This window comes from Poecilia reticulata, chromosome 12 (genome assembly GCF_904066995.2).
Source record: "Poecilia reticulata chromosome 12, P_reticulata-male-v2, whole genome shotgun sequence".
Lineage (NCBI taxonomy): Eukaryota > Metazoa > Chordata > Actinopteri > Cyprinodontiformes > Poeciliidae > Poecilia > Poecilia reticulata.
Window position 1 is genome coordinate 3,934,344 of NC_088841.1, and position 15,814 is coordinate 3,950,157.

Below are 15,814 nucleotides of genomic sequence, written 5' to 3' on the forward strand. Positions count from 1 at the left end.
AACTTTTTAAAGCTTCCATCAGGTGGTAATGTTACTCCCACATCAGGAGACTGGCCCTCGAGGCCTGGAGCTGCCCACCCCTGTTTGTTAGAGAACAAATAGCATCATGAAGATGAGGGAACACTTCAGACTGTTGCTGTCCGACAGCCTCATGACTGTCAGTACGTGCTAACAGCTTAATTTCCAGGTAGAAGAGACAATGACCCAGAAGACACCATCAGTTGTTGGCAAGCACTGCTAATCCACCTCATTTGCTTTTGCCGCTTCTGTTTAAATCTCTCAATCTGGCTGTTTATTTGCAAACCCGGGCAGAGAGACGTGGGATTTGATGTTTAACCTTTACGATCAACGGAAGAGACGGTTTGAACTTCCTCCTTCTGTCTCTGCGCTTTCTGCATCCATGCTTTAGAGATGCTAATCAGCTGCCATCACAAAAACAAAACCTTGTCAGAAAGTAAAGTAAATCCCTCCAGCTGCACAGCTTATGAACAGACGTCATAGAAGTATTACTACGCTTTATGCAAAATTGCTCTGATCTCCAGAGAATTCTATGGAATTAAAGAACTGCAGATAAATGCAAAACAGTCAAGTCTAAAAGTTCAGAGTTTCATAGACACAGAGCAACTAAAGAGGAATCTGCAGAGACAAAGACTAAAACAACTGGAATATCACAGAGAAAGATACACAATGGTTTACAAGCTATAGTTAAAATTTTTTAACGATTTCTAAGTTTTTAAGGCCTGTACCTTGAACTTTGCAAATCAGCAGCTTGTGTGTTAAGACACAACTGACAGTTAAAGTCTATAAAAATTATTTTCTTAAAACATTTGACACGTGTTGAAGAAGAATCACACAGCATCCATGTTTGTAAAACATTTTTAATGACTTATTGACATGGAACATAAACACAAAGATGACTGAACAACAACAACAAAAAAATCCAACCTCCCAACTCCACGAAAACATTTAGACCGCCGGTGTGGGTCTGTGCCGACTCCGAGTTCATTCCCTCGGTAGTAAACTCTGTGAATCATAAAAACATGTCTGAATGTGTAATAAATAAACTGGTCATGGAAGGCGGGTTCTGTTTGAAAGAGATTATTGAATGCCAGTAAAAGTCACGTCGCTGCTGGTAGAAATAAAGAGCGTCCTCTGCTGCTTCTCATGCATGATTTGCATGATGGGTTCAGGCCAGACTGTACGACAGAACAGGACTTTTGTTTTTAATGAGAAACGTCTCAGCCTGGTGGTTTAGAAGGTCCTGGAAGAAATGCTCCACTTTACTTTTGTGGCAATGCAGAATCAAGTAATGCACATCCTTCAGTCCTTATGGAGTCATTTCTGTTTGAGCTGCCTACTTTGGTTCAAGGATTAGTCCACCCAATTTACATGTATAGCAAAAATACATATATAAATAACAAAACAAAGCTTTTGCATTTTCTTTTTAGATTTCTACCCGACTTTTTTTTTTTAATCCTTTCGTTGAATTGCGCAGCATACATTTCACAGTATAAAAGAAAAAAGTCCTGATCTTTTTTTTTTTTTTTACATCACGAAACCTTGACATTATACCAAGTTTGTGTACAATTTAAGATCCACCCATATGGGTCCCAGAGGCCCTCAGTTTTAAAAATGTGTTGCTCTAAATTCAAACTTAAATGTTTAAAAATCTGCCAAAGATTTTATAATTTTACAAACATCACAGTCAGAGTACATCACATTTTAAGTTTACAAAGAGATTCCTACATAATAGAATAGAAGAGCATTTGGGGGAAATTTCTGTGCAACAGCAGCAAAGTTACCTCATGCTAGCAACAATACCTACGATCCAATTCTTTCTCTGTTATTTAGATCCACACTGGTACTTCCGTGATTCTGGTCCAAATACAACTGCAAAGTCTTTTTTTAGTCCAGCACACCCACCTTGCATTATGCAAATGTGGTTTCCTGATGAAAGCTTTTCTTGTTAACTTAGAAGATTCTTTTAAGGAAATTCAAACCAACCGTGACCCAAATACACACCCTTGTCGACTTCCCTTCATCTGTGATTAATATAATGACAAAAGGTTGCGCTGGTTAACTTCATACTGAAACCAAACGAAATACATGAGGTTCTTGTTGAAGTTATTAGTACCAGAGCAGAAAAAGTCACATAATGGCAGGAATAAAAATAAATACCTTGAAAAGAAATTATTGTATACCCAAAATTCAAATTTGTAACAAAATTATTTAATTTGTAGTGTAATGCTAGCTAAAATGTTTGAAGGTAAAATGTTAGAATATGACCATTTGCTGGTCTTAGGCATTTGACAGGTTTTAAAAAGTTACAGCTACACAACCACTAAAATGTTGTGTTGCATCATTTTAACCAAAGCTCCACACCCAGTTATTCAGCTGGTTGAAACAACATCCTGTAGTTGTAGCCTGGGCTACAACTAGCTAGCTAGCTAGCTAGCTAGCTAGCTAGCTTCCTAGGCTGCAAAAAGAGGAACAATAAGAAGGCATTCAACTCTCCATAATAATAACTCTTTGAAAACTGCTCTTAAACTGCTTAAATCTGTTTATCATAACAGTATAGATAATATTATTATAGCTGTCATAACATTATATTATAGTTAAGCTGCAACAACTTTTCTGTTTAAAAGCAAAAAAGTAGGTTATGCAGCACGTCCAGTAAATACCCAAATAACAAACTCAATCATCTCATGAGAATTTCATACTGGCATTATAATAATAATCCTAAGTAATTCTAATAATATTAATTATATGACTTATATATATATGACTTCATATGACTTAATTAAGTCATATGAAGTCAATTAATATCCATGAAGTCTATTTGGAATTTGCAATGTCCTGGAAAACTGTAAATGTACTGAATGGGAAGAGATGCCAGCTGTGGTAAGTAATAAATAATGTGATGTAATCTGGGTGGACCAACCCTCTAAGGAGTGTTTGGAATATTTTCACAGGATTTATTTCCCATCCGTCTGGAAAACCTCCAGCTCTGGCTTCTCCTGATGACTTTGGGTTTCCAGTTCTGCCTTTTCAAGTTTCAGATTTCATCACCGTCATGCTCTCCCCTCCAACTTTTATTCTTCATGGATAAAAGGAATGTTAAAAAAAAAAAAAAAGGTTTCCTGCAAGAGCGGTTTCACAGCAGATTGACCTTTGCCACCACTTGCTTGCAGCCCGACTGGGAATATTCGCGTCCTGCGACTACAGGGTAGTACTCGATCTCCCCCGCCAAGCGTTCGATGTTGCTGTGGTCTGGGTAGAAGCCCTCTCGGGTGATTTCTTCCAAAAAGCACTCCATCACGTGGCTTTTCTCCAGAAGTCCCAGAGGCAAGATGTCGGCCTCGGTCCACAGCGGGTGATGCTTCTCCAATGTGTTGCGCAAAATAGGAGTCAGCTCCTTGACCAGGTTGCTGTGACGGCCCGAGGCCGTCATCGCCATGGAAATACTCGAGGAGTTCTGCAGCATGTGTTTGGTGATGTGCGAATGGCCCAGGTTGCTGAGGAACAGGTAGATGGCGTTCAGGTATTCGTTGGACTGCTTGGAGGCGACGAGCTGCAGCAGCACGTCCAGGATCTCCACGTGCATGTGCTCGGCCTCGTCGAAGATGAAGAGCGGGATCTTCTCCTCCTCCTCCGCCTTCTCCACCATCTCCGAGATGAGAGAGGAGAGGTTGCGCGCGCACTGCATGGCCTCCGCCTCCCGGGGGCAGTGATGGAGCACGTAGTACTGCAGCACCAGCGCGTCCCCCACCACCGAGCGGAAGTGTCCGGCCAGGAGGCGGCCCAGGTGGCTCTTTCCCACCCCGCTGGGCCCGTGGACGGACACCACCAGCGGCTTGTTGTGTACATATGTGGACAGGTAGTCTTTCAGGTGGTACACCAGGCCCTCCACCGCCCCCTGCTGGCCAAACACCTCCCGCCTCAGCGTCTTCTCCAAGCCTTCCAGATCATATCGGAGAACGTGGTCGTCCAGGTTCTCTATGGCGTTGTACACCTGGGGAGAAACAGGCACATGTTTTAGAAATATTTTTCCATCACTTTATTTATGCGTTTTATAAAATAAACAATAAACTGTTGAATGTGTTTAAAAGCTAGAGATAATGCTAAAACCTGGGTCGTCTGTATATCTTCCCCTTCCCTCCTTATAAGTTACTATTGCAAAAAGACCACTTGTGTTGTAAAATCAGTCTGTTAAAGGTACAGTGTGTCGAGTTAAGAGACATCTGGTGGCGAAGTTTAAAACTGCAACCAAAATGTTTTCCAAGGTAAGAAACTGGTGTTTCTGTGCATCCTCTGTAGTTTTTTCACTATTTGTGAAATTGGTTGCTAAGGTTGAAACTAATAATTATTTTAGTAACCGATTATTCTATCAATTCTTTTGACAATCAGACAAATTTATCTTATTAGAAATACAATAACATAAGCAACGTAATACTTCAGTTCACTTTTAACTCGGAACATAAACATTTTATTGCAATAGCAAAGCATGACTTTAGTGACTGTAACAAACCTTAACATTGACATATATTTATGTATGCATGCTTATCTACACATAGGCTATTTTATTAGTCTGTTAACAATTAATCTATTAGTTAATTAGTTGATGATTATTTCAATAATGGATTCACCACAATTAATCCAATAAGTTGTTGCAACCTTTAGTTTATACTGCAAGCATCTTTTTGTATAACATTAAGTACGGTTTCCCATCAGCCACTGCGTACTAATATCTAACATTTTTTTGTTACCATCCATTTTACTTGGCACAGTTCAGTCATCTAGACCAACTTCCCCACCTTCCTGAAGAAGACTAAAAACAAACGTATGAATGACTGCAATACTAAAAAGCAAAACTCCCCTGTTATTTTGAGGGTTTCGGTTCAGAAAAAGCTTTGGAAACCAGTGGCATGAATTAACTTTAAGTTCTTCTCAAATCTTAAATTAAAAACATTTTCAGATGTACGTATGTTGAACCGAGCCTCGACCAGACAAATGCATGTCATTTTTTACATTTTTTTATTCAGACCAACAAATGATCAGAAATGTACCTCGTTTGGAAGTTAGTTCCAGAGAAATACCTGAAATGAATCTTTCACATTTAAATATTGTTGACACAATTATTACTTTGGTTCTTCAGCGTTTGAACCTAGCCACATAGAAGATTGGTAGTTTTGACCATCTAGTACCAACAGTAACATGTGGGCGCTGATCTTTGGACGTCTCACTAGAGGAAGGCTTGTCCTCCTTAAACTTGTTTTCTAAACTGTGAAAAAATTGCAGTGACTCGCAAAACCTAAAACCTGTAGTTAAGGGGAAGTACTTGGTAACATATCTGTAAAAATGACTGTGCAACTTATCGTACTATGAGGAACACCCACAGCACATAGCTGTCAGAAATGACTTTTAATATAATAAATCATTCTTTATGGAAAAGTTCTTAAAAAAAACATGAATTTATAAATTGTAGTTTTATTGAAATTGTCAAAGTAAAGCCTATGGATGATGAAAACTCACCATCACCTTTACATTCCTGTTAGTGGTTTGAAATGTAACACTTTAATAGGCACAATCATGTTCTGTGGAATGTGCAGGAAAGCTGGTATTTACTAGATCACATCTGGATCAACCAGACTGCTGAATAATGACAGTTTGCTAATAATGGCATCAACAAACAGAGGCGTGACAAAGCAAGCAGGGGAAAGGTATGGCTAAACTGAAACCTAAAAGTTCAAGCAAGACAAATCCCATTTGTTCAGGTTCAGCAGCGCAGTGAGAGGAGCGGCTTCATGAGGAGCTCTACCTGAGCCCGGCTCATTCATGTCAAAGGTTTCTTCAATCAAACTTACATTTTTCTTTTGTTAACATCCAGAATATTTTGAATGTTTTCTTATTGCACTGTATTTACAGGAAAGTTACTTAAATTTTTTTTTTTAAAGTTCTAAATTGCAATGAAAACAGTTTTAAAAATCAGTTGTGGTGAGGTTATTTCTGAATGGTAGGCCAATCTTTTATCATCTTGAAATCTTCCGTATATTTTGCCTTTTTCATGTATATAAGGGTATTATGCATTTTCAAGCAACATAGTGCCAATTTATCGCACCAATCAAGTAACTATGTCAACATCAGCAGTTACAAAACAGTTTTTGATATTTAACACCTTGAAATTGGGCCTCTGTCTCTTTAAGAAGCTCCTGCTCTTTCTGAAACTCGGCCAATAGGAAGTCGTCGCAAAATGACTCCTGTATTAACCCTTTGACAACGTTTTACCAGTGTAAGAAGTAGTTTGTATAATGAACTCAACAAATACCAGGTGTTTGCTAATTGCTGCTGGCTAGTCTGAAGGAGCCGAGTGGGAACTGTGGGGGGAGGGCTGCTCTGTGAGGCAGAAGCTGGGAAACTGCATCTCAAAGGCGGGGCTAGGTCCCCCCACGCATTTTGCACAGCTGAATGGTTGCCACGGAGATTAAAGGATCTCTCAAACATTCATAAATGAATCAAAGCAACACTCCAGGTGTGTTTTTGATGAGGGAACAACATTAGAACAAGATGTAAATCTCAAAATATGTGATTTTACATAACCCTGCCTCTTTAAGTGAAGCCAGTTTTTTGTAACTTAATTTCTTGTTTCCTTTTAGATTAGAGCTTCTACATAATAAAACCTCTATGCTTTGCTTTTCCATAATCACACAAATCAAAAAATTTGAGAATGTCTATAGCCGTCCGTCGTCTGGAGGACAGTCAGTGGTTTACCTGGACAAAGACTATTGCGAACAGCAGGTAGAGGCAGTACGTGGCCCGGCTGCGCTCCTGCTTGGGCACGGTTTTGCGCGGCCCGCCGTTGGGAAACAACACTCGTCTCTTCCTCCTTCTCTTCTTCTTCTGAAGGACAGAAGGAAAGGCGGGGAAGGCGGCCGGGGTGAGTCCGTCGAAGGTGAAGATTTTGGGGCTGGTGCGCCCGGGAGCCCCGGTGAGGCCGCCTGCCGCCGCCAGGCTGTGGGCCATCTCCTGACGCCGCAGCTTCATGGCCTGGTACTTCTGCTTGATGCGGATGACGGCGCGCAGTGAGGCGAAGCTGGACAGCGGGGTCGGGCTGCTCCGTCCCGTCTGGTTCTTCCCTCCATCGCTGTCCACCTCCTCGTCCAGCTCCCCCTCGAAGTCCTCCACCACCTGGGAGGAAGAGGTGCTGCTGCTTTCGTCACTCATCTACGGAAAGAGAGGACAGACTTTACCCACCGTCTGGAAACAAAAGGTCTAGAAAAGTCTAGAGCACGTTTCAGCAACGAGACCGTTCAAAAAAAACATAACACAGTAACTATGAAACAGCAATAAACTTTACTTTTTGTCAAATGCCATCATCAACATACTTAAACAAATACACAGTAAACATGTTGATCAACCTGGAACGTTTTTAGCCTCGACTTAAAGGAGCTCAGTGTTTCCACAGTTTTGTAGTTTTCCTGGAAGTTTGGAAAAACATCCAATTTGGTCATTTTCCCTGATAAAAGCTTCGATTTAAGCTTCCAAACCTGTGATTCAATAAAAAACAGAAACCAGGTTCTCACTCCACAATAAAACGTTTTGACTCTCAAAGCTGAAACTGATGAAACATTAAGCTGTTTCCTAAAGCGTAGTTACAAGCTTGCGGTTTAACTATAATTGACGACTCCAAACCTATACACAATGTTTTGATCCCATTTTGACATTCTGACCCCAACCAGGAGCTGAGGCGCTTCATTCCTTCAGGGCAATAAGAACTACAATGATTCCAATACCATATATTTTAAAATTATTTCCACTTCACTGAGTAGTTCTGGTAGGAGAGGAGGCAGGCGTCTCATAAACAATCAAACCCTTTTCATTGCTTCCTCTGTGTCTCCACTGGTATTTTGATGATTTCCGTTTGGTGGCGAGTCTTTTCGTTTGGAAGGCCTCCTCAGCATCAGCTCAACCTTTAGCTTCCCTCCACTCCAAAACATTAGCGTCACTTCCAGTCAGAAGAATCATGCTGGTAAAATTAGAAGATGAAACAGAAATCTCCCCGGCGTTGATCATAATTGATCTCAACTATAGCAGTAAAGATTTATTATCTCCTCAGGCCATCAGGCAGTGGGCTGGATAATAACTGCTTCTTGCTCAAACACATCACTCCTTGAAGGGAAATCCATCCTGCCAGCAACAGATTTACACATGGGAACCATGGAAACCTGATGTAACGTAATAAGGAACTCATCCAGTGAGATTTTGTCGTTTCTGTGGGGTTTTTTGCAACTGGACATTTAGATATTTATTGAAGTTAACTTGTTTTGTTTGCAGTTTTAAATTGATCACGTCCAATCAATAATCAACGTCATCACTGGCTTCTTCGAGAAGCCAGGTCTGCTGGCTCTTCATCACTGTAAATGTGCATCATAACAATAACTTACTCTTCGAAGTAAATCCTACGGTTTTCTCTGACGGGTCTAAGAGGCCGTCGGATGCTGTAACGTGAGCAGCAACTGTTTTTCCCTTTCCGTCTGAAATCTGCGGGTGAGTTCCTGTCTCTTTAAGGAGCCCAGCCTGAAAGAACTTGCCTGTTTAAAAAGGAAAAGTATTTACAAGTTGGCAGTTTTGCCTTCAGAGTTCGAGGTGTGAGAAGCCAGGAGAATACTGCAGATATGGGAAGAATTTAATGTGGCTTTGTAGAACAAATTGCTGTTTTGAAAAGTCTTTTTTTTCCCCCCTTTGTCTTATGCAATGAACCACCTTTATGCTTCATTGGGGTCATGCTTGTTATAAAATGGGTTAGCTCACATGTGGGAGGAGCAGTTTGACCTCCAGTCAGGAGGTTAAGGCCGGGCCAAACAAACTAGATCAGCTTCTTGTGGAGGATGAGAAAACCTGAAAAAGCTGTTAGTCTTACAGATTTGTTTGTAATACTACAAAGTTAAAAATAGAAGTCTGTTAATCCATTTCAAATTCAAGGTGACGAGGAACCTTGTGTAAGATGCTACGAGAAAATATTACTCAGTCATTAGCCTCTTCAACAAAACCGTCAAGTAGACATTGACATCTTCACAAGTTGCCAGGACAACAACAGATCTCATCCAGGATCTTTGTCGGTCCATGTTACGCTTTTCAAAACAGTGACAGCGAGTCGTCCTGCTGCTGCCCGAACAAATGCTTCAGATTTAAAATGATGCATCTCATCGTCTTAGTTTTCCCGTCTTGTTTACGCTGTAAAAATCCAATGATTGGCTGTTCGCACAAACCATACATCCTCACTGCATGGCTCATGTTACGATGCTGGCAGCCGATTGCTCTGCGAGTCAGAGGTAGAGTAGACTTCAACCCCCTAGTTTACCACACAGGTATGTTAATCCCACCTGCAGTGTTCAGTGGAAGGGGCCGGCTGCGAGCCTGCAGGAGATAACTCCAGTGTTTAGCCAGAGCCATGGCTCCTCTTCTATTACCGTCTAATCCTTCCTCTGTTTTTAGCACATCCTGAATTTAGTCACCATGTTGCCATCAGTGTCCCCAAAAAAAAAAAAAGTAACTACTTAATTGACAAAAAGAATTTTAACAGGGTTTTAATCATAGCAGCAGACAACATCTAAAGACAAAGAGTCTTTAGGAATCAAGCTGAAGTGACAGGATGTGTCAAAATCAACAGCGACAATATAAAAGGCAGTGGACTCACTTATTCCTGTTATTTTGGCTATTTATGAATGCTGAAGTTCAGCATTTTATTTTTAGTTTTTAACCAAGCCCATAAAACGTTAATGTAACCAGAGTCTTTAAACAACATTTGGATTGGCTCTTAGTCTCCATGACAATGCCAAAAAAATGATTCTGTAGACTCATCAGGTAAGAAATGTTATCCTCTACCATGAGATGCTTTGGTTATCAATAATAGAAGTTTTCAATATTCTACACAGTCCACCATCAGGAAACGTGGTGATGAGACGAGTGAAACCGAATCTTTTCACACAGCCAACTTGATTTGAGGAGGTTTTTCCCCCTTGAAGTTCTCAAAATGAAGTCATTTGAAGAGTACTTTTTGTCTCGACTTTGATGTTGAAAAGTGTTTGATGAACTGAAACAGAAACAATCTGTGGCAAGAAAAAAAAATTGAATGCACAATTAAATTTAGTTACCTGTGAGATTTGTGCATTTTATGCCCATTTATTTCCAAAATTAAATCAACAAATCTAAACAATTTAGGCACACAGGTACTAAAGGAATGTGGGAAAGATCGTAAAATGGTGAATTTCCAATAAGCATTTTAACACGGGAGCAGGTTTCGTGACAAGGACGTCCTTTACTTCTTTCCTTTGTGGGTTCAAGGAAACAAAATGCTGACTGTTGGGGGTTAAAACAACCAGAGTTTAGAGAACATGACGGTGAACTCTCTCTTTTACAACTCTAAGGTTGGTTATTGATGCAGAAAATCGCGGTTAAAAACCACAAAAGACCAATTTGGTCCATTGCAGCAACATTTCTACTTTGAAACAGGCATTGCAAAGCGGAACCTGTCAGTAAGTGTGAAACACTTTCAGCCTGCTTTACTGTCAGGACTTTTTTTTTTCAAATGGGAGGGTCATCATAGAGGACCAGCCAGCTCTGCGTGATGCAAATGCATCTGCAGCTCCACGGCTCCGAAAATAGCATTTGGAGGAAGTGCAATAAAAGTTGAAGTTTGAAAGAGTTTGTCTCAGTTTGAACGATGCTCCGTTTACACTGCAGATTGTAAGATATGTGGTTTTTCAGAAATAAAACATAGCAGGTCAAAAGGTTGAGTTTTTTTACTTCCACAGGAAAAAAACCCCCAAATAATAATAATAATAAATCAACATTGTGTTATTCGGTGCATTTGGGTGCAGCTGTGGGGAAGGTTTGGCTCTGCGCTGATGGATTTAATGCTTCTGCCATTTGTCTTGCTTTGCTCCGTTACCAAACCAAGTGTTGCAACATCATATCGACAGCACATGTGCCCGCAACCACACAGACGTGAGATATGTTTGGTTATTTTTAAATAAAAAATGCTTTCTTGCAAGGTTTCAGCTAAACTATCAGCAACTTTCAGCTGCATGAAAGTGCAGCAGATCAGTAAGTGTTTACTGAAAGAAAAAGGCAGATTGCTGTGAAACAGCAACGATGGAGGGAGATTCAGGCAAAGCTCAGCTTCCAGGCAGACATCAGATAAGATGAAGATCACATCTACATTTAAATGAAAACTTCTCTATCTCTCTCTCTTTTCTTTCTGTGTTTTTTTTTACATAATATTCAAATGGCATACAAAAGAAAAAAAATAATCACACTGTTACTGGAGAGAGAGAGAGAGAGAGAGAGAGAGAAGTGCCAGATGATTCGGGAAGCTTCGTGAGGCCCTGCAGTGACAACACACTCAACAGTTTTCTCTGCATGACATGCATGCAGCACGTTCCACTTCATCCAGGTGGATTTTAACATTAATCTCTACTGACGTGCGTTGAAACGACCCCATAAGTTCATCTGCAGAAACTTGTCATTCAGACTTTTGCAGCAGTGTGAATCTGACCTCCCAGCATGCCCTGCTGATGGTCAGCAGGCCTCACAGCACAGGAACCGTCAGTTACACCCAGGAGAGGCCAAGGACAGCGAAGGCTTTGTCTGACCGACCGGAGAAAAATGGAAAAGTTACAAAACACACACACACGCACGCACACACACACGCACACACACACACGCACACACACACGCACACACGCTAAGCTCTTTTGCATCAGCGCTAAAGAATTCCAGTGGGCTCAGTGGGAGCAGAAAGCAGAGGGATATCAGAGCCCATCTGTTTGTTTTCCCTGCGTCTCCACATGCAGAGACCTGAAAGACCAGCAGCATTCCAGGCGGATCGAAAACTTCACCCTGCTACTATAATACTACTTAGAAATGTCGCTTTAATGAGTTTCCTACTCATAAATTCAGCTCTTTTTTTTCAGAACGTGCACGTCTGCGTACAGTTGAAACAACACAAACGCATCACAGGTTTGCAGGTTCGATTCCTCTAATGCGTGTATTTCAAAATTAAATTTCGTCTTTCCAGTCACACACACAGAAGTCTGCGCATCCCTCCATCTACAGCTCAGCTGTCACCGCCAAACTCAAGACAGAACTCAAGAAAACTTGTCTCTCCGATTACCTTCAAATGTGGCATGAAACCGTCCAAAGTGAGCCGACTGTTGGTGAAGGTCTAGTCCATGGCTGGATGGAATGGAGAAGGCAGAGAAAGCCCCACGCAGCGGAGCGGAGCGCAGGAAGCCTGGCTGTCTCAGCCCTCCGACTGCGGCTCCGCCTCGCTCTTCCTCTTTATTCTCTCTGCCGACCCTCCAACATATGATTGTTTCCTTTAATTCACTCGAGCTTTTAACACTAATTCTCCCTCTCTCTCAGGATCTGCTTTTTCTGGCTTATTATATTTTATTTTATTTTATAAAGGCATCTTGAGGATCAGTTTGTGGTTATATTGAGCCTTTCTGTAGTGAGTTTAACTCTAAGTGCAGTTAATTGCTCCAGTCACCATAAAGACAGAGGAAACCATCAGTTAACCACAGAGGTTATGAGTCACATTAGGTCTTACACGAGCAAAATCAAGAGATATTCGGTCTAGATTCTGTTTGGTTTGAATGTTTTCTGAAAATAAAATAGTTGAGGATAACAGAGAGATGCGTTATGGTGTGGAAATCGCAGTGAAATCGAGGCTATTTGCATAATTGAGGTTCTGGCATGAGCGACTGGAATGAAAACGAGATTTGTCATCTATGATTTGTAGTGAAAAGTCAGAAATGCCAAGCTGGAAATATGAACAACAGCTCCCCCAGTGGCTGGAAGTCAGAATTAAAACCTGGAAATCCAGGAATGTAGCATGAATTACATTCTGTGCGAGTCCCGTTAAATATTACTGGGTCTCTTCTGTACAAAACAAAGATTAGTCTCATACGTTTACTGAAAATTCAATCTGAAGGGGGAATCCTCTCTATGAGGCCGTCTGGTCACATATTTTCAACAAGGAATGAATAAAGCCGCAAATACGATTTTATTTTAAAATGAGTGATCATTATTCTGCTGTTGAAATTGAATGATTATTGGAGCTAATCACCAATAGGATAAATCTCTGAATATAGAAATTATCTCACAAATCTGCTCTTGGATGACTGATAAAAAGGAAAAAGAAAAGAAAAACTGAAACAATAAACATAAAATCTAGCTCAACTTAAACAACGTTTTCTATAAACGTTCAATATATTATTGCAGCTTAAAGTTAAAGTTGAACTTTATCGGTGTTTCTGGTGTCTGAAGTTTAAAGAAAGCAGCAAAATCCAGAGTCTGAATATCTACCGTCAAACTTTGAAGGAAAATCTTTGGGAAACATAAAAAAACTGGAAAAAAAACACACAGGAGAAAGATTCAGACTGAGCCCAACCCGTCAGAAGAACCAGAGCGACTTACTGAGGTCCAGTAGCGTCATCCCCCAGTGACCCGGACCGGCTCTCTTCACTTTGAGGTTTCTGCTGTCCGGTTTTTCAGCTCAGCACCGAGTCGATAATGCGAGAAGAAGAAAAAAAGTATGGAGAGCCCGTCGTGCCAAACAAAACTTCAAACAAGGTGCCTGAAATAAGTGAAAAGCACAAACGAAACTAGACAAGCTGATGAGGCTTCGGTCCGAAGCAACTGGACCAAACGGGTCAGTTCCTGTGTTGTTTCTCTTCCTTCCCTGAGAATTCAAGCATATCAGCTGCAGCTTCCAGGGGGCGGAGCCGTGACTGGCCTGTCAACCAATCAGAGGAGGACCTTAGGAGCGCGCGTGCGCCCACATCGTAACACACAGCCAATGAAAAAAAATTCAAAAGTATTTCAGCTTGACGGCATTTAGTTAGCAGCTGAGAAAATGGAAACACTCTGTAGATAAGACAAGAAGGCAGAGACGGCTTAGATCTCAGGATAAAATATGCACATTTGTCCCTGTGTGAAGTTACAAATCAATGAAATGTTGGATTATTTTAAAAGCCTTCTAAAGAACAAAAATCACATTATGATTCACATAGATTTCAACAAACATATTTTGGTCCGGTAAAGAACTTTCAAGGAGATGGAGGAAAGCAGTGAACAGTGAACGGTTGGAACTGAGATGTGTGTAGGAACTACAGAGGTTCCTCAACGAAAATGTCATTTAAACTGCTATTTGCATGTCAGCAGTTCACATCTCATTCACAAACATGGCAGCTCAAAACGTCACCTCGTCTGTCTGTTTGCATATAATGAGGAAAAACTCACCATTTTCTGCTTGTGTCAGTAAAAACTGAAACTGAACAGGAGAAAATCCAAGCAGTTTTCCAGCTGAAATTACAAATTCAAGCAAATGTAGCATGTTTTTTTTTTTTGTATTTTTTTCTGCACTAGTAGCCTTTATTTAACAGTATTCAGGATCACTGACCTGAATGAAGATGCTTCCCCCCCTCCCCCCCTCGTTCTTCAAATCTCCTGGTTTGTGCAGTAAAAAGTCTCGTTTGTGCCGCTGTCCCTTTAAAGATATAAATAAATGTTTACAGAGGTCATGAAAGGTCAACCAGCCCCCCCACTTTCAACTAGAATTCATTTGTGCTGCAAACATTTTTGTTTGTGCTGCTTTTGTTTTGAAGATATTATTGAAAGTTTAAAAGTCAAAAGGTCAACCAGCCCTGCGACAGACTGGCGACCTGTCCAGGGTGACCCCGCCTCTCGCCCGGAACGTTAGCTGGAGGTGGGCACCAGCAACCCTCCTGACCCCACTGAGGGACAAGGGTGTTAAGAAAATGGATGGATGGATGGATGGATGGATGGATGGTCAACCAGCCCCTTCCACATTAGACAAATCTAACAAAAATTGGTGTCAAATATTTTGTGATATGTTGGTGCAGTAAAAATGTTCATTTGTGTCGCTATCATTTTAAGGATATTAATAAAAAAAAAATGTCGCCAGAGGTCACCAGAGGTCAACTCCTCCCCCCGGACCTCCGCTCACGTTTGCAAAATCAAACTAATTTGGTGTCAATCAATTTATCCAACTTTTATTTGGATTAGTTCTTTTAAATGTCCTAAAAGCGGGAAAAAAAAACAAAAGAAATATCCTCTGAGGTTTGCCATCCACACCAACGCAAAATCCAAAATGGCTGCCAGTAGTAGTAGTCAGTAGTGACAGGTGCAGAACTAAAACGGTCTGATTTTTGACAGTTTCTCTCTCACCAAATCAGTCACTTGTTTTAATAATAATATTAATAATACATTTTATTATAGTGACTCAAGGTCATCGAACAGGAAATACAAGGATTGTGGCTCGACTCTGCAGGGAGGCAGGACCATGAGGACGATAAGGAAATCTCACTGGTTTTCACTGCAAGCGGAACTGTTTATTTTATTCCGCAACGTCTTGATTTTTATTTTTAGAACACAAACTCAAATATCACACAGTGCCTGTTTAACGCTGCAATAAAGATTCGTCTTTACTGAAGCGTTTATTTTGTTTATTTTATTTTGCTGGAGGTGTAACGATGCGTTCAACTGAACTTGGAAGTTTGAGTTTTTGATTTACAAATCTGCAAAAAAAACAATTTACCCGTGGACTTGACACTTAGTTGGAAAGTTAAGCAAAAAAAAAATAAAAAATACAATATGGCTGCTGTCAAATTCTGCTGAGTTTTATGAAATCAGACTTAGCTGTCCAATATGTTGCTATGGAGAGTTTAAATGCATAAAGGCCAGAAAAATTCCAGCATGTCGGTTCTGATTTCTGAGGTAGGTAACACAC

The 15,814-nt window shown here is 40.7% G+C and overlaps 1 protein-coding gene across 2 annotated transcripts; it reads right to left on the minus strand.

Moving 5' to 3' along the window:
* Nucleotides 1-860: 860 nt before the first annotated feature.
* Nucleotides 861-13,759, minus strand: tor4aa (torsin family 4, member Aa). Of its 2 annotated transcripts, none has more exons than XM_008423298.3 (3): nucleotides 13,480-13,759; nucleotides 6,769-7,221; nucleotides 861-4,012 (listed from the first exon to the last, which is right to left on the minus strand). In XM_008423298.3, the coding sequence occupies exons 2-3, from the start codon at nucleotides 7,219-7,221 to the stop codon at nucleotides 3,155-3,157; spliced, it is 1,311 nt and encodes a 436-aa protein (XP_008421520.1). In that variant the 5' UTR covers nucleotides 13,480-13,759; the 3' UTR covers nucleotides 861-3,154. The 2 variants fall into 2 exon arrangements, with proteins under 2 accessions (XP_008421520.1, XP_081469870.1); XM_081613744.1 differs by lacking the exon at nucleotides 13,480-13,759 and adding an exon at nucleotides 12,173-12,398.
* Between the last annotated feature and the right edge of the window lie 2,055 nt (nucleotides 13,760-15,814).